At 38.6% G+C, this 23044-nt stretch overlaps 1 protein-coding gene across 1 annotated transcript in view; it reads right to left on the bottom strand.

The window, feature by feature from the left end:
- Positions 1–23044, bottom strand: part of stxbp5l (syntaxin binding protein 5L) — a 147623-nt gene that overhangs the window by 30063 nt on the left and 94516 nt on the right. Inside the window, exons 8-19 of the mRNA XM_028591114.1 lie at positions 20890–21013; positions 16758–16833; positions 16111–16265; positions 15245–15317; positions 14093–14240; positions 13615–13682; positions 13300–13340; positions 12366–12580; positions 11842–12017; positions 10415–10540; positions 6038–6189; positions 1409–1474 (exon numbers count right to left, since the gene is read on the bottom strand). Coding sequence (XP_028446915.1) covers positions 1409–1474; positions 6038–6189; positions 10415–10540; positions 11842–12017; positions 12366–12580; positions 13300–13340; positions 13615–13682; positions 14093–14240; positions 15245–15317; positions 16111–16265; positions 16758–16833; positions 20890–21013 — 1420 coding nt within the window. The remainder of the gene's footprint in view (positions 1–1408; positions 1475–6037; positions 6190–10414; positions 10541–11841; positions 12018–12365; positions 12581–13299; positions 13341–13614; positions 13683–14092; positions 14241–15244; positions 15318–16110; positions 16266–16757; positions 16834–20889; positions 21014–23044) is intronic.

The following is a 23044-nucleotide window of genomic DNA, read 5'->3' as shown; positions in this document are numbered from 1 at the left end:
ACAGCATGCGTGCTCGGCAGTGTCTTAAACACAGATGACCCACTTACAAACTTTCTCCATTTGACCTTTACATTCTGAATTTGCTGGGATAAAGTGTTTTCCCTCAACAGATACAAAAGCGCCTTCTGGGAAATGTTCTCATCTCTCGCTCCCTCCATTATGCATTGCTGTTTATTTCTTTGCAATCACAAACACTTTCTTTTCATCTGCCCCGTCTCCCATCACACAAACCTCAACGCACTAGAAACAACCTCATTATTTAAAACATCATCTAATGCAGCCAACCTTTACTCTAAACCCAGGAACGGCTTACATTATCTTTTCATCTATGATCATGAGCCATCGTCCTCTCATACTGCAGCTTATCTCTTGCACTCCACAAACCATCATATTCATCATCATACTTTATCTGTGATCCTAAAACCCAAAGCCAGCAACAAGGTAATGAATACAACATTAACTACAAATAGTAAGGATATTTACATTATATGCTTCATTACATCATTCCCCTCTAACAAGGCATGTCTATTTCATTATACATCCTGTAGCATTTAATGCAAGTCAAGCACTGCCACACACTAACATGCCAGCAAATATTTAACTGAAAGCAGTGCACAGGACGTTTTTATAATATATTATGGATGACACAAATAAATAATTTAACCAGCTGTGAGAAGTGTTCTGATCTCAGATATTTAAGCCTTGCTTTTATAAACTCATGCAGGTTACTGCCACATGTTATCAACTGAAGGTTATGACTACTGCTGCCAGCTGCTGTATCAACATTGGTTTAAGGTAAGCATGTTAATGGTCCAGCTCTCTTCAGCCATCCCTATGCTTTGCTTTCTTTATCTCGTACTCTCTGTCTCTCTAAACATGAGCTGCTGGCTACTTGTCTGCTATGACAGGTCCTTCACAACAGTAGCAGGACTTATTACTCAGTCCAAGGGAAGAAGAAGAGTTGGACAAACAAGATAGTGATAGAGGTACAAAGAAAGAGGTAGAGTGAATTATATTCTTTTCTCTGGCTTACCTTTGTGAAATCATTTCACGACTTTGGAATAAAGGAAAACCAGCTGGAAGCTGTGACAAAATGCATCAGATAGGCCACAGTATACTGCACTCAAATGGATAACTACATTACATTTTCTCAACAACTATTCAACTGGAATGTAATACGTTGACAACCTCAAACATGAGTGGCCATTTTAAACCGCTGCCATTCTTATCAGGTGAAGATGCTCTGGTGATGGGTGAGGTGTGCATAGGCTGCATACTGTAGATATAGCTCACTTTTAAAGACAATGTCATCCCAGCAAAGCTTCACAGTGCCAATTCCAAAATACATTTCCATACAGGGAAAGTGTACTTGGTAGTGTCTGTGTGTGTGTGTGCGTCAGCAGGCTACCTGAGGTGGGCGACTTGCTTCTATCCATGTCAATGGACTGCTGGTTGTCAGAGAGTTCAGTAAGGCCTGCCGCAGCCAATGGCAGTCGAGAGGAAGAAAAAGTAGAATACACATAATCTGTCAGGTTATTTGTAACTTTTTCAGAAGATTGAACAGTAGTCAACTTGGTTGATGTCAGCCACGCAGAGCCCCAAGAAAGAGCTTAGAGTAAAGTTTCTACAATATTTGGTTTATTATCTCTGATTAGCTGCATAATCGATTCCCAGTATTTAATTATCTTATTATTACTATGGTCTTAATAATAATATTTGACATTTGCTATTTACCTTTCCCCTGAGAATGTTTCTTTGGATTCATTTTGTCTTCCTGGAGCAGAGTGGCTGAAACCTGATGTGACCTGCACTACAATCTGTTAAATGTATATACTGTATACTTTCATTTTGAATTTCCAACCAAATTGCATTAAAATTGTCGACACAACAATAATTTGGCATCTACAGTATGTAGTGCAAATCTCATGATAAAGTGGCACATACAATCAAAATACAAGACAGAACAAACACTGATTTGATCAGGATCTGATCAAATCTGATCACATGCACCAAGCACATGCCAGGATGAGAATTCATACCCACATCCTTTTTAAAAACCACCACAAATGATGAAATGACTAATTTTAGTCAGGCTACAAATGTGGGGTGTTCAAGCCGCGTTCATTAGTGCTTCATTACCAGCCTCACTGAGTCGTCACAGTTCAAAACATTTTGATTCATTTAATTATTTCTCTCCAGTAAAAGTTTCCAGCAAAACTTCTTAATGCAAATTTCCTTTAATCATTTACACTGGCTTTACAAATGACTGAAGAAATTGAAAGGGACTCTGATTAAACCTTTATGCTCGTATAAAATTAAGAATTCCTTTGTAATCATCAACCAAATGCAAACATTTTTGTTTCACTAGGCCTAGTGAGTGACAAGCCTTTATTCACCCCAGGATGCTTCAGTTAAAATATACATCACATGGATCATATAATATTTATAACTGCCCTTACTTAACAGACTCAAAGGAGTGGCTCTCTGCAAAGGACATAGCGTTGGATATGACTGGAAAAGGGCAGTTTTGTTTTATATGGTAAAATATAGACATGAAACAGCCACTTTCATTCCAATCATCTCTTTGGTTTGTACCTTTGCTTTCAGTCCACATCATACCTTCCCATTCCTTATGGTGACCTTCTCCATCAACCTTGTTGTCCTAGTATGTTCCACCACAACAATGCCCCAACCCCCCCACCCACCCCCCGCACACAAACACAGAGTCCCCCAGCCTTTAGGAAGACCCGACTTACTCTGATAGGATGTACGGATCCTTTTCTTTGAATCTGAATATAAGTTAGACAGGCCGCGCATGCAAAACTCTGTCAGGCAGGCCCACATGCCCACATCAGCAGCCACAGAGTCACCAAATAGGTAGGTAGGAGGAGGAGGAAGAGGAGGAGGAGGAGGAGGAGGAGGAGGAGGAAAGGGAAAGAAGCAGTAGTGGAAAGGATGGTGTGTAGGAATAAAGAGTAAAAAGTGTAAGTAGTGATTCAGGGCAGCGAGAGATGAGAGAGGACAGGAAGGTGGAAAAGAGAAAGAGGTGGTAGAGAGGTGTATGAGTAGCGTGGGACAGAAGAAAAGGAGAGGAGGAGGAAACAACGTAAAGAGTAAAGAAAGAATTTTAATGTAAAGTAAGATGATGGATGGAGTTAAGATGGAGGGAAGGGAGGGAGGGGAGGAGAGAGAAGAACACACAGGCTTAGAGTGGAAAAGAAAGTGAGAGCAAGCAGCAACCGTGTTAGTGTCAGGGGAGGACAGACAAGATATACCCACTACTGCTGCAAACCCCAGAAATGCTGATGTGATTGGTCATTTGCACAACAAGGAAACTACTGTGCTAGCAGGCAACATATCATTACTTACAAAGCAGCATCAAAATAAATCTCTTGTTGCATTAAATCATTGCTTTACATTGCATTTGGTTATATACTTTTTGCAATAGGCCTACTGTTCTAACATGGTATCAATAAGGCATTAGACTGTACAGTAACTAGAGAAACACACCTACAATAATCAATAATTAAGCATTATTTTATGAAATGAATACACTAAATTTGATTGACATATATAAAGTATACACATACACATATGTGTGGCAACAACAGCTAAAAATGTTGTGTGGGAAGGACAGTAAACTATGTTCCAAAGAAAGTTGGAATATTACAAAAAGAGAAGAGGCCAGCAGCTTAGATAGTAGATAGTTTAGCCAGTGTCATGTATTTGGCTTGGCCTTTTGACAGTGTTTTTGTCTTCGGTATTATATCAATTCCAGCATAGCGAGTACTTAAGATCGTAATAATACCACCACCTGGGGTACAGAAAAAGGGCAAAGTTGCCGGTTTGTATTTTTCCTTCCATCTCCAAATTGATTTTAAAGACCCAACACAGAAATACTTTTACAAAAGAGGAAGTTGGGAACAATAAGTGCTGTGGCAGTCAATACAAGCACTTATGCAACAGTGGCTCTAAAGCCCAATGTCATCTCTCCATCTACCGTAATATCCCCTTCATACAAATTCTGAATACCTGTAAAGCATTCTCAGCTACACTTGTGGGAGTTACATAATAAGAGAGCTCAGTCAGCACTTTAAGTTGCCTAAAGGATCATCTAAAATATTAAACCACTGGAGCTGCTATGCCCTCAAATCCAGAGGTTACCATAGGGTCAAATAAGAAAGGCACAGCTTGTGTTTAGACAATCAATTCTGTATGGTGGGACTGAAAAGGTTCACATTAAGTATGAATAAAAGCCTTCAGAGACTATCACCAGCCAAGATCAGTAGCAGAGAAAAGAGAGGCAGGGGTCAGGAAGGACAAGATCTCTGTGACTTTTGACTACAGATCTATGCTCAAGCAGGACTAAAAACAGAAAGGACAGAGAAATCAAATGACAACATGCATAACAATGCCAACGTGGACCGACACGCAGCCTGTTAACATGCACCTCATATCATAGTGCAGATCTGTGACAGGCATACTGAGATGGTTGGGTGTTTTTGTCTTTGTACTGTATGTTATTGTGTGAGAGAAACAGAGCAAAGAGAAGGGAAGAAGTAAGGTTGGACTGATACAGGTTTTTGAATGCTGATGCAGATACCTATATGTTTGGATTTTACTTGTTGATAGACTATATTTTGTTCAAATAGCCAATTTGACCCTTTTCATTTCAACTTCTTGGTTTGGTGTTTACCAGAGATGTTTATTTTATAAGTGTAAAAAGTACTGTACTACCACAATATACAAAGTATCAAAAGTAAATATGCCTTTTTATGCGGAATGGCCCCTATTACAGTGAAATATGATTATATATTTTATATTCTTTAACCAGTGGTGGTAAAAAGTATCAAAAAGCAAAAGTATGCAGCCGAACGGCCCCTTTCAGAGTTATATTATTACATACTGTATATCATATTACTGGATTTTTTTTTATTACTGATACATTCATACGTAACACAAACTTTAATTATGTAGCTGGTGGAAGTGAAGTTTGCCTACCTTGTATACTGTTGGCCAGTTTAAAGAGTAAAATATGAAACAAATAATATTTTTATTAGGGGTGTAAGAAAAAATGTATACACTTGTGTATCGCGATTTTTATTTTGCAATAATGTATTGCTTTCAAAAAGGCAATATTGATTTTTTTTTTTTAATAAAAAAAAATATTCATGTAAGACAGTAGTTCACATTTATGTTGTGTTTAAACCCCCTACCGCTAGATGGCTATGCTGAGACACACTAGTGTCCTTGCCTAACAGTGCCTAGCAGTGTCTGACTTTTTGCTAGAAGCTAACAATGTAGCTATGGCTGAACTTTGGCCTACTTTAGCATATACAAATTAGATTTTCTGTGTACTGAATTGTTTACCTAAAGTAAACTTCTTTGACATTTATGAACATCGTGTCTTTTTTTAAATATTAGTTTTTCTAAAATTATACTTAAAAAAAATCCCAATATATCGCCTTACGCACAGTATCGGAATATATTGCAATATATATATATATATATATATATATATATATATATATATATATACCCATGTATCGTGATACGTATCGTTTTGCCAGATTCTTGCCAATACACAGCCCTAATTTTTATATTAAGTTTTACAATATTTTATAAAATATTAAAAAAAAGAGTAGGAATGGTCAAAGTGTCCATAATGTGTAGGAGAAGCCCTTAACCTGATAACATGGTATTGATTAGGTTAAGGGCTTGAGAGCAGTGGGAATACAGGAAATATAATCAAAACCACCTGCATCATTGATTTTAGTTTACTCATCAAAGCTAAATCAGATTTGCCTGATAGATCAGTCTAACCTTAGAAAGAGACACAGAGGAAGGACACAGAAGAAATAGGAAGAAGAAACACCAGTAAAGTGGCGAGAGGACAGGAGAATAGAGAATAGATGATCATCTGGATGTAATGAAAACATTTTTGACACATTACTGTGTGGCGGCTCAGAGAGTGTTAGATGTACCTATACGTGCATGTGTGTGTTGTCCGGATCCCAGAGGTGTGTGTGTGCGCTACCTGAGGTGGACTGTCTGTTCCTGCGTGGGGAGCGGGTAAGGCGCTGGTATGGGTCTGCGGCTCCATACAGATCCAGTGTCGACATACACAAAAGGATGGTTTTCTGCAAGTAATCCACCACTGCTAGGCCGTTGCAGTTCCCAAACGCCAAACTGGACAGACACGGACACAGCAAGGTTATTCTCATTGACATTAAAGGTGCTATATGTAGTACTATCAAACATTGTCAAATTAACTGTGACATTTGGGTGTAATTACTGTCAACAAAAGGCTGTCTTTATCTCACACTGCTCTTGCTGCTGTTTTTGAATATGAATACCAGTTTTCCCATAAGCCCCATTGCCACCTGCTACCCCTGACTGCTGTAGAGCCTGATTGCCATGTTTGTTTTTGTACAAAAGACGTTCCACTTGATCGGGCCCTGACCAGAATTAGACAATATTCACAACAATTGGCGCCATCTGTGGTCTTCCCAGCAATCTGACAAAAATGCTAAAATAAGTGAGGCGAATACATCAATGTCACTCAAACTGGCTGCTGCCCAGTCAATCATTGCTCTACTGTGTCCACCAGGCAGATGTCTGGTTCACTTTATATTAATGTCTGTCGCATGGTCAGATGGTTCAGGTCGTGAAAACAGCAATCATGTCAGTCTTTGATTTAGAAAATCTTTAGCATGTGTTTTAAAGGGCTGTTTGTCACGGCGTCTACGTAAAATACCATTTTAATATCACAAACATGATTATGCATTTGAAAACACATCACTCAGAATCAGTGCTGTAATGTAACAAAGTACAAATACTTCACTACTGTACTTTTTACGTATCTGTACTTGTACTTGAAGCTTTTACTTTTACTCCACTACATTTCCTAAATAAAATGTATACTTTTACTCCACTACATTTCCCCTAAGCATCTTAGTTACTCGTTACTACAAAATAAAATCAGAAGAAATTTATTACACTGAAAAAAGAGTTGGCGAACCTTTGCTCCTAAATTGCCAGGGTAACGTACGCTCCATTCAAGTTGGTGATGTGATGCCTGTTTGTGGCCAAGTGGCAAAAAAAAAAAAAAAAATAAATAGGCAAAAACTAAAGAAGAAGAGGAGGAAGCATAATGACTGATGGCTCTGCCGCCATGGTAACAGACGATGACCACCCCGACGACAGTGGTGATGAAGATAACATTACACACCATTGGCCATAAAGTTCATAATCAAAGTTTTTTTTAAACTTTTACTTCTAATACTTAAGTACATTTAATATCAGAAAATTGCTATGGTTACTTAAGTACTGTTAATATCAGATACTTTAAGACTTTTAATCAAGTAATATTCTAAAAGGAGACTTTTACTCAAGTATTGCTTTTGAGTACTTTATACAAGACTGCTCAGATTACAATAGAAAACCAACAAGTGCAAAGGCAGCAGTGGCCAAACCCTATCCTCATCCAGCTTGAGCCTCACAACACAAGCAGCAAAAAGACATTACCGAGCACTACAACATTCATACATCAAGGCTAAAGGCTCGACAGCTGAAAGAAAAATGGTGGTAAGGAAAAGCCTGCCATCTGTGTTATTGTTACAATCTCCCATTTTTTACTCTCTGTTTCAGAATTTCCAAAAGGAATTCAGTCAGTTGAATGCAAATAGTATCACTACCCTTACAATTGTACAGACCTTGATTAGTTTGACATACATTGAGCCAAGAGAATGCTAATCCCAGTGAGGAGCTGCAACATTAGAAATTAGTATCTTGAAACTTAAGCTGTCAGGCCTCTTCTTGCATTATGCAAAAGTAAGACTTGTAATAAACAGTGAACCTACCCTTTGGTATTCACATTTGTGCCATGAAGGTGACCAGAGGGGACAGCCTTGTGCCTTTGTGGTGCCTTTAGTAATGTGTAAAGACATTAGTCTGGCATTGATTTATTACTGTTGAAAGTGTTCTTGTGGAGCCTTTGTGTAATGTGTTTTTATGTTCCTGTTCACCACTGTGTTGTAGTATAATGCTTCTTTTGTCTGTTATGTGCACTGTCACCACTGTAACTTTAAAAAGAAAAGGAAAAGAAGAAGAAGAAAAAATGAAACAAACCAAATCAATTTCCGCAACTCTATTCAAGCTGTGACTAGCTTTAGAGGCGAGAGGCAAATAATGGCCCTACCTTGACCCATATCGATCTTTTTTTTGAAAGAGCTATAATTTTATTGGTTTCTACAAACAGAACTTCTATTCACAGCAAAGCCATTCAAGCGGTCTTAAAGCACCCTAGGCTCAGGAAGTTAATCAACTTCTCTTCAACACAGACGCATCATTTTTCAAAACTGAAATATATTAAACAACTCTATTACTCAAGTCAACATGAATTACTTTACAAAGTATTTCAATTATATGCTATCTAAAACAAAAGAAAGATAAAAGAGACAGAAAGGAGACAGAAGAAGACAGACAGAAATGATAACGTGATGGCCCACTAGCGGCTTGGTGCAGGCTCAGGAGTCCGGCAGTATACTATCTTGAATTTAAATTTAGTAAGTTCTGACTGCAGGTATGCACACAGTGCTAGGGCTGGGTAGCGAATTCAATACTTTTTAGGCACCGGCTGAATTGCCTCCTTAGTATCGAGTATCGAAAAATGCCTTGCCATTCAATACCAAATTTCAATACCTCAGCATCAGTGAGCCAATAAGCATGCAGCATGCTTCTACCAAGATTTAATCATGCTGGTGATTGGCTGTGTAACGTTACACATCGTAGAGACAGGCAGGAAAACTCTACGTTACGCACACAGAGACAGGGCTCACATAGAAGGAGTTGAAAAATAAATAAAAAGATTTGTGACGTAATGCGTAACGTTGTAATTTATTTTTGTTTTAAATGGAAGTCACAGTATTGGTATTGGTACCAGTACCAGTATTGAAATTTGTTTAACGATACCGAGCCCTACATAATGCAGGCAACTTTTGGGTTGTAGCCAAGCCTGCCTGTGTGAACACACCAATTTTGATATTGACTGTACCATACTATTCCATAGTCCCCCGACCCTACATCCCAATATCCAAATGCTTTTAAGCCCTCACTCTTTATAATGGTATAACAGGGTATATTAACTACAGGCATTAAAAGCAACAAAAGTAACCTAGTATTGTACCCTTATACCGTTAATTAACACTGCAGAAAACTCAACCCATGGAGAAACAGGCCAAATAGACACAGATACACTACAATGTAGTTCACAGTCAGCGATTTAGATGATTTCTGGAGGTTGAAGTTTGAACCACAGTCCCATAACAACTTTAATTAAAAGAACTATTTGGTGCTCTGCTAAGTTAGAGCTACATTGTAAACCAGCCATTTACAGTTACCAATTCAAAAGAAGTTCCTGGTCTCTCAGGTGTAATATTGGAGAAGTTTCCACTATCTGCTTTACTCCTATAATGTCAGTGTCCTAGTGTTTTTCCAATGTGTCCCTTCCCTTTTGTGGCCCTGTGTCCTGTCTTGTTCTTCCACCGTCAAGTCAATGTTTGTCTGGAGATGGGCAGAGCTGAGTCTGTCTCTGTGTCCTGTTCCTCAGATCCTGTCTCCAGCCATTTACAACCTGCACTCACCAACTTCCAGGATTTTCGCCTACAGACACAATCTGCCCACCTCCACTCCAGTTAAGACATTGATTAAGACTGCCTCAGTCTTTTTGGATTTTGTTGAGTATTAAACTCTTTTGATTGTTCACATTTAAGTCACGGCTTTACAGTCTTTTGTCTGCATTATGGGTCCAGCAAAGAACATTTGTTATGACAAATAATGCTTTTTTGACAGCATTATAAAGCTGAACATTTTGGTAAATTCAAGCTACCATGGTAATAGTCTTGCATTGCCAAACCTTCCTCCACAGGGCTGCGGAGAAGGGTCTGGTGAGTCCACACAGCATTCAGGGATGGGTTTATTGGCATTTCTTTAAACCAATCATAATCGTCTTGGGCGGAGCAGAGCGCCACACGGGGCCACGGAGCCACGGTGCCTCTGCAAAATAGCCTCTGTAAGGAACTTGTTTTGGTGGAGCATGTGTACGTTCAAAGGTTTTTTTAGTTGTGTAACAGAAAACTCAGATTGGACAGATAGTCTAGCTAGCTGTCTGGATTTACCCTGCAGAGATCTGAGGAGCAGTTAACCATAGTCCTCAGAAATCCACCAGAGTTTAAAATGCCAACACAAAGAAAGCAGCAGGTAACGGACATCCGGCCTAAATGAAAGACATGCAGCGGAATTTCCGGCTGCACCTGAACAATCCTGGAAGTGGAACGTCGTGGACATAGACTACCATGCCAATAATCAATGCTTTCAAAAGTTTTGTCCATACTCAATGCATCTGGAGACTTACAGGCCATAAGCAGAGTTGATGTCCAGGCTGGTGATTTGTTGTGGAGGTTCTCCATCTGCCCACAGCAGCTGGACAACCAGCTCTGCTTGGTAGCCAGGAGGGACCCGAACCATCCTGTCCTTCACCCTGAAGCAGAAATAAAGAAAAGGAGTTTAGAGTACTGTGTAGTATACATACAGCACTTAGTAAGAAAGAGACACGCAAACATGTTTCCTTCCCTCGTGAAAATTCAACAGAAAAGTGTCAATAACTAACGGTTATGCCCCAAAACACGGTGGTGAGTTCACAGTGACCTTGATCTTTGACATCTACAATCTAATCAGTTTATCCTCAAGTCCAAGTGGACGTTTGTGACAAATCTGAAATAATTCATAATGCCTACTGAATTATTTCTTGACAGGGGAGGGTCATTGTTCTCCTGTTTCAAGGTTGATTGCTTTTTTTAGTAGAGGGAGGCAGGCCAGTACAGCCCGATCCGGTTGGGGAGAGTTCTAGCCCGACCAGGCACCTCTCTTTAACCTGCCTCTCTTAAGTTATGCTATTACAATTCTAGACTGCCGGGGAGGCTGTTCCTCCCTAAGACACACTGAGCTGCTCTCTCATCTCTACTTGTTACTTTTGTATGCATCCTGTCCAAGAAATGCTTGTTACTAATCTAGCTCTGGGGAGTTTACTCCCCGGAGTCCTTATGTTTCTTCTTCGCAGAGCTATGCTCTGCGATTCTCGGCATTTCCCGGCCGCTTCCTGCTGCGTCCTGCTGCGTCCTGCTGCACCCGCAGCATCCACCCATGCTCTGCAGCGCCACGTCACATCTCGCAACACCCTGCTGTGATGTTCCTATGCACAGAGTAGTCAGGATCCGGTATAGGAGACTGCACTACTCAGTATGACACGATGTGCCCTGCTATGACATGAACTTCCACGATAACCTGCGAAGTCAATGTGACTTCTAATGTGACTGTTATCACCACTGTTCATCACGCCCCCAACCGGCCCGTCAGACACCGCCTACCAAGAGTCTGGGTCTGCCGAGGTTTCTTCCTAAAAGGGAGTTTTTTCTTGCCACTGTCGCAATAGCCACTGCTAATGCTTGCTCTTGAGGGAATTACTGTAATTGTTGGGGTTTTGGAATTTATAGAGTGTGGTCTAGACCTACTCTGTCTGTAAAGTGTCTCGGGATAACTTTTGTTATGATTTGATACTATAAATAAAATTGAATTGAATTGAATTGAATTGCTTTTCAATTTGATACAAATATTCAGTTTGGTAACAAACGACGAAGACAGAGTGTCTGCATCACTAGCTACTTGTTTTACTGATATTTTTAATAAACAATTCCTAGCATACTGCAAGACCAAAAGGATTTATTAAAACAGATATTAGTTATTTGTTGCAGAGAAACTATGATGTGTGTGAGGAGATCTTACTTAAGGCAGGGATTGCTGTCTTTGTTACCCTCAGTTGTCCCACTGCCGGGGCTAGCTGCGTGTTGGTGGTGGGGTTGTGGTGAGTGGGTGCCGGACTCTGTGAAGCAGGGATTGTTTTCATTCTCGGATGGAGAAATGACATCCTCCGCCTCACACTGTAAGCGCACCTCTAGTGACTGAGGATGACACAGACACAAAAATATGGATTCATCTATCTACCATAGTAGCTAACTAGTCACAATAACTACATTCAATCCTGCTACAGTAGAAATACAGTGAACTACATCCAACTGAATTAGTGTTATGTAGATGCAGGTTTCCCGACAATGTTGGATAGGCATGAGCAGAATATCCATTAGATCTTCCTGTAAAAAACACAAAGCTCGGTTCAAATCATATTTCTAAAAGACAGTCACTTAAGACTTCAGAGCTGGAGTTTGTTAAAATTACATTGGACGCTACTTACATTCCTTATAAACGCATCAGGATGTCACTCCTTTTAATTTGATTGTCATCTCACTCACCACTATCTGAGTGTTGGCATCATATTTGCTGAAGCGATACAGGATGATGTGGGCTGAGATGCCAACCACACAGAAGATGCGACTCTGGGGGCACCAGCTGACCATCTGAATAGCAAAGGGGTCATCCTCCACCAAATCGGCCACCCTGCCCTCACTTGGCTTTGGCTTCTCAAACGCTTTGGAGGTCTTCAGCTTGTACAACATCTGTAGTGTGACTGGTTAGAAAAATGGTTAATTTTGGTGAAAATATTGTAAAAGCTAAATCTACTGTAAATGCATATGTAAATGCCCTTGCAACAGTGGTATCACAAGGCAATTAGTGTTGCATTGCCAGACCTATCTCCACAGTGCTGTGTCAGCGCTGGAGAATAGTGTGGCTGAACAATTAAACATTCTGGTATACATCGTTTGTATTTCCTTGAAACAATCCCAATCGTCTTGAGCTGCGCTGAGCCCCAGATGCAGTGACAGTGCCTTTGCAAAATTGATAGTGGAAGAGACCAGCCGGACGGCAGACTTTATACCCACACTGTACATCTGGTAGCAGGACTTCTAAGCAATCAATATAAAGCAAGAACGTTAAGCCTAGGCAGATATGATGCAATGCAAGTAAATGTCATTCACAGACCACAGCTGTCAATAAAATTCTTTTCTAAGATTTTGAGAAAACAACACATTTTCATGCTGGGTTTTTAGTGTTTAGCCATCTGTAAGTGTTACAATGGGCCAAGTCCCTTATTTGGTCTAGAGCATCTAATATGACAATGGTGCTTTTAATTTGCTCTGAGCTCAGAGCCCATGGCAAATCATCAACCATGAAATTCATGAAAAAATATTGCTTATTCAAGCAAGCTGTGTAACAAAAGCCTGAGGTGAACAAAATGTATCACTTCAGTATAACTCATGAAGACAGAAAAGCTTGGAGTGGACTTACTTGCTGATGCGTCCCAAAACTTAATTGATCCATCAGCATGTCTGAACAAAGAGAATTTTTTCTATTAGGCAAAATAAGTGTGCTTAATTACTCCAAGAATGGATCAGGAAATGAAGGGAAAATGTTGCATTTAACATTGCTCCTTTACTTTAACTTTAACAAATTCCCAACTGTAATAAACGTTACAGCTACCTGGATCTTAAAAATTGGGCAGTGACTATTACTGATTTTAAATCCTAACAGCTTGGGTTAATGGTAACCATGTGTTTGCCCATTATGTACCTTCAAATATTGCTTTCAATGTTTCTGACTTACCCTGTGATAATGATCTCTGGGTAAGTGTGGGAGCCTAAAGTCCATGTTCCTCCCCCGACTGGCCACTCCTGACATAGTTGTCAGACATGACATGGTTAAAGAGTGATTATTTAAAAAAATAAATAAATCACATAATCTATTCTAACACACATACTTGGACTGTACTGATTAAAATGATTAATATGTTAATAATAACCCATAATTTGTTTCAAGTTTATAGAAGCTAATTATATTGTAAGTTACACCATTTTACAACACCCTTTTTCATTTTATTTTTTTAAGAGTTTATCGAAATCATTCTAAACATCACTAACAAGATTTTCAGATTATTTATTTTTTACTTGCATTCAATTCTACTTGCTCAAATATCGCAAGTAAAAATAATTAACAAACAAGATTGAAACTGGCAAAACAAAAACGACAAATACATACAGTGCAAAAGGCAGGTATTGCATCACTCATATTTTCCCTCTCTTACCTTTTGGCTATAGCCAGTTTTCTTGTGTTTAACTCCTATTGAGTATAGGATGGGGATAATGTCGGGCGGACAGTCCGCAAAATAGGCTGTGCAGGTAACTGGAGACTCATGGATGTCCATGGGGTAAGGATTCTCAAAGACAGGGTAGCTGCAAGATACATATGATGATGCATATGATATGGTATAGTATAATGTATGCCACTATGGCAAAACAGGCAGAAAGGAAACTTGATCTGTTAACATGTACACTATATTTTCTGTAAATTCATTGAAATCACAAAATTACCCATTAAGGTTGCACACTGTATCTACCTTGAAAAATTAAATTACAAGGGGAACTGAATTACAGGATCAGCAATACTAAGCATTATCTATACTCTGCCTCACCGGCATTATCACATATATAATCAGACTGCAGGTGACGTAAAAACGACACTACTATGTGCCTGCATGAAAATATTGCTGAAAGATTTACAGGAGTGCTACTGTACCGATGTATACATTACAAATACTAATTAGTCCTTGATCAGTAAACTTTATGAACATGAGTGTAATGGTGCATAGTATGTATCAGCTATCAAATCTACACCCTCTAGGTGCAAGCCACTGACATATTTAAAACTACATTAAGCCTTATCAGGATAACGGATTTAATTAGATAACCTAATTAACTAGGCAACCTAATTTAAAACCATAAATGCTACTCACACAGAAGGCCTAATTTATAGTGTGTTGCTGCTATTCAAATGCATCCCCTGGCCTTAGGTGTTAATCTGTCACAACTGCACAACATCAGCACCTTTCACCTTCACTTTCATTCCTTCTAATAGTGATAACAAGTCAATTTAACTGGAGTGGTAGCATTTTTCCTCCAAGAGCAATGTGACATGTCTTTATCTAAAGGACAATAACAGACCCCCCCCCTTCTCCCTGAAGTATAGATACATGTGACAATAGTTAGATCTCGACCTCTTTCATTTCATTAGACTGTGACAGGATCTGGCTTATGGATGAAAGGGATAAGTAGTGTTTTCCCCTGGTGTGATGTCATGGGTGATATCATCTAAAATCAAAAGTTGACATGTGATGATGGGAGTCTTGTAGTCACATGCAACTCAGCAGCTGGAAGGTGTGTTTATGTGAAACACATACTTGCTCTGTGTCAGATCCACCACGATTAAGTCCTTCTCCAAAAGCACCACCACTGCGTAAGGCTCCTGGACCTCTGTAAGATACAAAGCCAAACTGAAGAGGATAATGCTTAATCCATATTTACATCAGTTACAACCACACATAAAAATACCTTTTAATGTTCTGAGGATAATATTTCATTCATCTAAAGCCCTCTTTATGGCACCCGAGAAAAATGTGAAAAACATAACTCGTGTGCCTCTAATACACACTCTCAATTAAAAAAAGGATGATTACATTAAAGTCCAATGTCACAGACACATTTTCTGAATTGCTCAGGTTTGTTTGACAACACTGGCTGCTGTTTTTAAGACATTTACAGAATCCTCCATCCTGTGAAAAATATTTAACCTGCTGCAAAAAAACATTTTAAAATCTATTTTCTGAGCAGAATAGGTTTCATCTAATGGAGGACAGAACAGTCTTTGAGGACTCTCAACTTTTCTAATAAAAGACTTGTGTAATGTTTAAGGAAACAGTGTTGTATTTGTGACCTAGTTGCAATTAAAAGATTACATAAGAGGCACACCTAGGGCTAACTGTACTCACTGCGTATAACACATTCACCGCATCTTTCTTCTTATTAGATGTGGAATTCTGACTTTTTCGTTGTTTTGGTCTGTGCATTGATTCTTTTAAAGTACTTTTTCATTGCCTAAAGCAAGGCAAACAGATTCCACTCCATCTTATTGTTATGTCTGCAGAAAACTCAGAAACTATATTTAAAAAAAGAAGTCTTTGTGTGTGACTTTTCAAATCATTAATACCACTCAGCTGAATCCAGAAACTATGACACTGGTTTTGTCATTGTCTTTGTATGCACTCACCGTTGTTGTAAGGAGTCTCGCAGAGTGCCATGAACTCTACAATAGGATAGTCCATCTCCAGCACAGTGATGGCCTTGCCGTGCATGATGGTTAACGTTGGCCGCCGCCCTGCCTTGTCATATGAAAGACCGCCAGAGAAGATAAAAAAAGGCTCGCTGTTGTGGAGGGACAATAGGAATCAATGAATTAATAAACCAAACAAACAGTTCAATTATTATAAGACATGTATGTAGCTTACAAACTATAAGCCACTGACCAAATAAAATTAATTAGTGAAAAAACTGAATGAATAAAATCTGTACGTACATATAAATCAAATATTTTGTTTGTCAATTCCCTAATGTATTGATTTAAAACTGCATTACAATTAAAATGTGCAATTTCATATACCACTTCCCATGAGCACATATTAAGTGGCTACAATCATAAAATAACGTTTTATCAAAAACATAAACCTTTTTTGTTTCTGATGGTTGCTTTTAACTATAACAAAGTGCCATAAGCAACCTTCTTGTTAATTAACTACATGATGAAATAACCACAGGATAAATCTACCCATGACTGTATTCAAATCATAATTCAGTGTAATCAGGAAACTTAATTAAATCAGATGATATGGATCTTAATATTGCTTAAAAAGCAGATACCTGTTCCTTGAGGTCTTGTACTCCACTTTAAGTATGGGTTTACATGACTCCTTTCTCCCATCCTTCTGTATCTTTCCTACATTAGAGGAAATAGCAAAAGAGTGGACAACATTTCAAGACAATACCACAATTAAAGTAAACATCTTGAGCAGGTTACTTTCTGTAAAACATTAGACTGGTGTCAGGTCCTCTTGTTTGACAATTCAATTTATAAAATCATAAGCACACTGTAGCACATGTTTCAAATACCCGCAACAGAAAAGAATGCAAAGGTAAATTGCCACCTGAAATGTTGCTGAAAATTGCAAAATCATAGTTAAATTATATAAATAATGGTCAATGGCCTTGAAGAGCAAAGCACTGCCAGATTAAAAAAGCACATTTTATACAATGAACCAACAAAAGAGAAACTATGTGTATATTAGTATACAACTATCATTGTATGTTTTGTTAACCTTTTCATTTTAACCCTAACCCATTCATTTTATTTAGCATAACATACTCCATACCTGCTTTATTCAATAGATGAATGCAACACTTCAAGCTCACAACCCTTTTTCTCCACAGCTGTAATTATAATGTAAGTAGTAATAGCGACTAATATGACTCTTTATTAAAATGACAATGGCATAGTTCCAGCACTAGAACTCTACTTGGAAAATAAGTGCTGTAGTTACTACTTTCCACTTCACTTTCTTACCGTGTACTGGGTTTCCAATTTTTCTTTTTAGGAACCGGCAGACCATTGTCAGAGTTAGTGCATAACAGAGTTATTTTTCTTCTGCTTCACATAATGAAATGATTATGTTTTTGATATAAAAAAGTCTCAGCTGAAAGGCAGTGGGACCTTGGGTTTTACCTCATTGACAAAGTGCTCCGAACAAAAGCCTTTCTAAATAAAAAATGAAGTAAACATGAAAAAAACCTGTGAGACTTAGAAAATGGAACACAGCAATTTGAAATACTGCCCTAAAGATAGATCATATACAACTTATGAAGAAATAAAAAAAGCATGTCTTTAATAATTCTACTAACCACCTGTGATGCATCACCATCATTAGCATTTATATACTGTATGTACTTCTTTTGCAGCTTCAAATTATTATTTTTAACTATATTTCTCAACACAATTGAAGGTTATGTTTCAATAAAAGCAGATATTTTGGCTCTGTGATTAATGAAAATATGTAACAATAAAAAGTTTTTAGCAATACAAAATGTTGTTATGTTGTCAATATGTAACACAATGTGGGTGCCATGTGATTTCAGGTGCTTTTAAGTTGTTTACACATTGCTTCTCATGCATAAACTCTATCAGGCAGCCGAAGCTCTGGGTAACAGTAACTTATCATCACTGATAAGGCTCAAAGGCACAGGATTACACACTGAAATGTCAAAGCAGCAGCAAGGACAGAGAGAACGGAATAGCAGAGAAATAACAGTGAATGGCAAGCCTCTTGGTAATGCTTTGATATGGGTCGAACCCACAGCTGTATAAAGACACATAACGTGTCAAGGTAACAATGCATGTATTGTTACATCTACTTTTTACTATATAATATGAAATCTGAACCTAAAATCATAATTGTCGTTACGTTTGCAGAGATAAAATCATAATGACTAACTGCGAGACAGAATGACCAACTCATTTATAGTTGATTCCAATCTCACCTCATGAACATTATACTGTAGTTTGATATTGTCAATTTCTGTGCACCCTGTCTGTTATCTCTCACTATGCTTTTGTTATCCTATTTTTTCACGTTTCTGTTCAATCAGTTGTCTTTCTTCTTAAAATAAATGGATTTGTTTCCTTTTCTGCTCTCTCCGTCTCCCGTGTTCTTCACTTCAGGTTATAAGGCAGTCCACATTAATTTGTGCAAGCACTAGCTCAAACAACTATTTGTTCATTTGTCTCTCAAGGAGACAAATAAACCTTGACTGTTGTGTTCCAATACCGACCCAAAGTGCATATTAAAACTAAAGTGACACAGTATACACAGTACCTCCCACACTGCAAGTTGGGTTGACATGGATCCCAGAGTATACAGTATGTCCAGCTGGTCTTGGACTATAGATTTGCCTGCAGTAACAACTTCATTGCCATGCCAGATAGTGAACAAATTTGGATTACTTTCTGGTGCAGGCTGTTCCATTGCCATCAAATACGTTCAAGTCACAAAGCATAGACACAGTTATACAATTTGACTTGGCTGCTCTCTCCTACAGTAACAGGGCATAGAAGATAAAACAGATCATTTCCACAGTCCTTTTCATACAGTTTTCTGGTTTCATTTGGAACCAACAAATCAATAGTCTATACTTACATGTACACTCATATCTAACTTTGATTGGTACACAGACTCCCTATCTCTGGTTAGGTTATTATACTGCAAAATGTTGGAAATTACAGACATGTTGAGCATACATCACTGTATGCTGACTCATTAAATCTAGATTACAAATAATAATAATGCTGCTGATTTAGTGTCATGATGAAAACAAAAATAGAAATGTTACTGTAAGTATATAATACAAAAAGTGGCACAATGCTGGATGATTGGTATGGCTATGGCTTTTCTGTACATAGCTAACTTGTCAGAGTTAGTGGTAATACAATTATTCTATGTTGTCAGTGAAGCGCTCCTACAGCAGGTTCAGAGCAAAGTGGACAGCAGGCCTCCTGTCTTCCTATAGGTCAGAGAAAGACATCTGAACACAACAGATAGCCCTACCAGTGACAGCAGCATCCAGCAAGCAAAGCAAACGCAACGGTACAAAGTGAAAGTGTGCACTGAGACATTTACATGTGGATGGCAAATCACCACAGATGTGATTGGTTTGGTGGTGTGATGATTGGCTGACAGTGCAAGAATCAGCTCATTTATCTATTTTGGAACAAAATAAGTACATTTATTTACTACTAGAACACAGGGAGACTGCTTCATTTCCAGGAGATGATATGTTTACTGTTCTTTTATATATTCTTACTTCTACATCTAGTGATGTTCAGCTCCCTCTGCCCACTTCTTTCCCTTTCCTTTTATTTTCGCTCTGTGTAGTACCAAATATCTGACAAATATCTGGCACATAAACAATCTGGTGCCATTTAACCACATCTTCAGGCCTGTTGCCCTGTCCCTATTAATCATTGCCCAGGTGCTTGTCTTGCCTTCCTGTTGCATGATTTTGCTTGTGATCACAGACTACAGCAAGGGGCTGCTTATCTGACAAGGTCAGCATGCCCTGACAGTGCACAAACTACAGCAGAGTAGGAGAGAAGCAGAAAGAGGACTAGTCAGAGCGCATATAATCGATTACATGTGGTGAAAAAGTCATCCAACAAAACCAGTGTGAGGTATTGTTATCTAACAGCCAAATAAAGTAAAGTGGCAATGAGAAACATCACATATCACAATGCACATCAGGCATTCTAAATGTGCAGACACTGTGGAAGTAAATCTGTTTCATCGGATTTAGAAATTAAAAAGCCATTGAAGTTCATAAATTCAGAATAAAAACTTCAACGTAAAAAAAAATCAATATACCAAATTCAGATGCAAAATACAATGTATAAAATTCAACTAATATATTTTCAACTTGCTAAAATTCAACAGGCCAAATTCAGCTACAAAATGTAATGTTTCAAATTTAGTGTTAACATCCGGGAACCTGAGCCTGCAACCAGCTCTCACAATGCCACAATGGCGGCGGCCAGCAGTGCCAGCCGTGCTAACAGCGCTAACAACGGCAACGGCTGACAGAGCTAATGGTGCTGGTAGGACCGTGGGTCGGGAAGGCGTTATCAGTGCAGACCACTTTTTCATTCTCACATAAAAACACAAACATTTCCTTTAACTCACAACTAAAATAAACATGAAGCTTTTCTGTCTACATGTCCTGTAACTGTTCGTAACTAAGCCCATAAACAACCTGTAAATAATTGATTCTATGATAAAAACATTAAATTAGATGTTTGTGCTGAAGTATGTTGAATTTCTGTCGCTTTATTATGGTAGCTAACAGCTTAAGGATTCAGTATCCCAGCATGGGATTATCAAAGTTTCATTTTGTTAAGTAATTAAAAAAAAGTAAAAAAAAAAAGAAAGTATATTGTGGATGCGCGTCTCACCATGAGGGAAGGTGACCTGGAATGGCTTGGTGGTGTTTCTGAGGTTCCACATCGATAGGCTGCCGTCTGAGTGACTGCACATGAACTGTTTCCCTTCATGATGCCAGCTGACTGAATGGATGGCCTGTACCAATAAGACAGAGGGAATGGATTTTTACAAACATGCCATTTATATGTCAAAATGTCAGTGTTAACAATTAGTTTCAGAAGGTTTTTTTACCTCAATAAAGAGAAAAAGGTAGAAATGGATGGTTTGTAATTTATGCTTTTATCCAAATACAGTAACAAAACACAGACACACACACACACACACACACACACACATATTTTTATATATATATATATAGCACACAATTTAAAAGCCACACAAACCACATCTGCCCAACTACCTGTTGAGCTCTATCAAGTTACACTGCTGTAAATAGATACTACAGAAGCTGCTCTCTGTGGTTCCTATGTGGAAAGGGATTACCATAAGGAATTAGAATTTCTACTGGATGCTTTGATATGATTGTTCATTTATATTTATTGTGGTAGCGTTATAGCTTTAAAAACTGACTTTCAGTCCAGTCCTGCTCAGTGATGTGCCAGCTGATGCACCTCAGCTATAGGTGCAGATGGAAACGGTCATTTTCATGCCAAAACAACAAATCACAAAGCAGTAATGAAGCTCAGAGCACAAGCTTGCTTTATTTGCATTGCCCTGCATTCACTGCTTGTCTGTTGTTATCTTTTAAGCACTCAGTCTATCCATCAAACATCGGCCAATTTAACATGTCTAACTGATGCTCCCCTTTTACTTTAAGTTCAGTGTTGTTTCAGTGCCTTTTTACATCAACACCCGCCACTGCCGGGGCCATGTTCCCAAGAGGGGATGACTCAGGCCACAGTTGGAGAGGTCCTTGGGAGATATGTCACAGAAAACTAGAAACAACTGAGATGATATTCCCCTTCACTGCAGCACATCACAGGAGTGTGGACCACATGTGCACCCATTAGCATTTGGAGATGGAGTTCCAACAGCGTAATAAGTACACAAGACTTTGTCTGTAGTTAGGGATGTTACATGGATTGCCGAGGCATCAGAGACTGACCGAAATAAAAACAAAAGAGAATATCCAGGCATTGGGCAGAGTCTCTGCAAACAGAGACACCACCACACACTTCTAGAAGGTCATAATAAGTGAGGATTGAGAGGGATTACTGTGGTATTAGTTCATACATTGTTTTTTTTGTTTTTTAGGAAACTCTGTTACATATACTTTTCAGTCCAGAAAAATACTTTGCACATCTACTACATGAGACAGGTGCGTCGGAGAGGAACAAGCAGGTCTAAAGTTGCAAAGAAAACTCCTGTACGCTGTCTAATTTGCAAAAATTATATAAAGTTTAATAGTAGGCAACATTTCGGTACTAGACCATCTTCAGGCAAAATGCTTTGGGTATTTTATAGTTTTAACAACTAGAGCATAAAGGTTTCCAATTACACCAGTAGGAGTGGCTATAATGCAGTACTTTCACCCTTTCCTCTGTGAAGAGGTGTGAGACAGAGATGCCATGCTTTGCTGGAGGTGATGCACATGAAACCACATTAATGAATGCGAGCAGGATGTGACTCTTCACAGGAGATGGGACAAGAGATGAGAGATGGCAGGGGATGCAGAGGATAAGTGTCACAAGGTGGAAATGTCTATGGGGCAAATTGGTTTTGAGGCCATATCGGTAAAAAAAATAAATAAATAACAGATTGAATAAGAGTGATGATTTAATAGAAATGTCTCCCATTCTCTCCTATTACTAACTATTTACATGCTAACTAGTACACACCTTCTCAAATGGCCAGCTAACAGCGAGAACACACAAACAGTATCTTGTAGAAGACTTATTATGCTATTCTTTATTTCCTGTCATATCTATATTGTTACAATGACGGATGACCATGTAAACGTGACCAAAGCTTTAAATAATTAGAAAAATGTTTTTAAAATAAATCCTTTTTGGTTTTCAGCTGTTTATTTGGTTATTATTTTATTGTATTGTATTGAATAATTATGGTTGTTATGTTAGCTTGTCTTCATTTTTCTTTGATTAAGTGGAGGTGGCAAATGGGGGTGTTCGGGGGGAGAGGATGTGTTAATGTTGTAAATGGTGTGTG

This window comes from Perca flavescens, chromosome 11 (assembly GCF_004354835.1).
Source record: "Perca flavescens isolate YP-PL-M2 chromosome 11, PFLA_1.0, whole genome shotgun sequence".
Lineage (NCBI taxonomy): Eukaryota > Metazoa > Chordata > Actinopteri > Perciformes > Percidae > Perca > Perca flavescens.
Note: the sequence above shows the minus strand (reverse complement) of the source record. Positions and strands in the feature narration are given on the sequence as shown.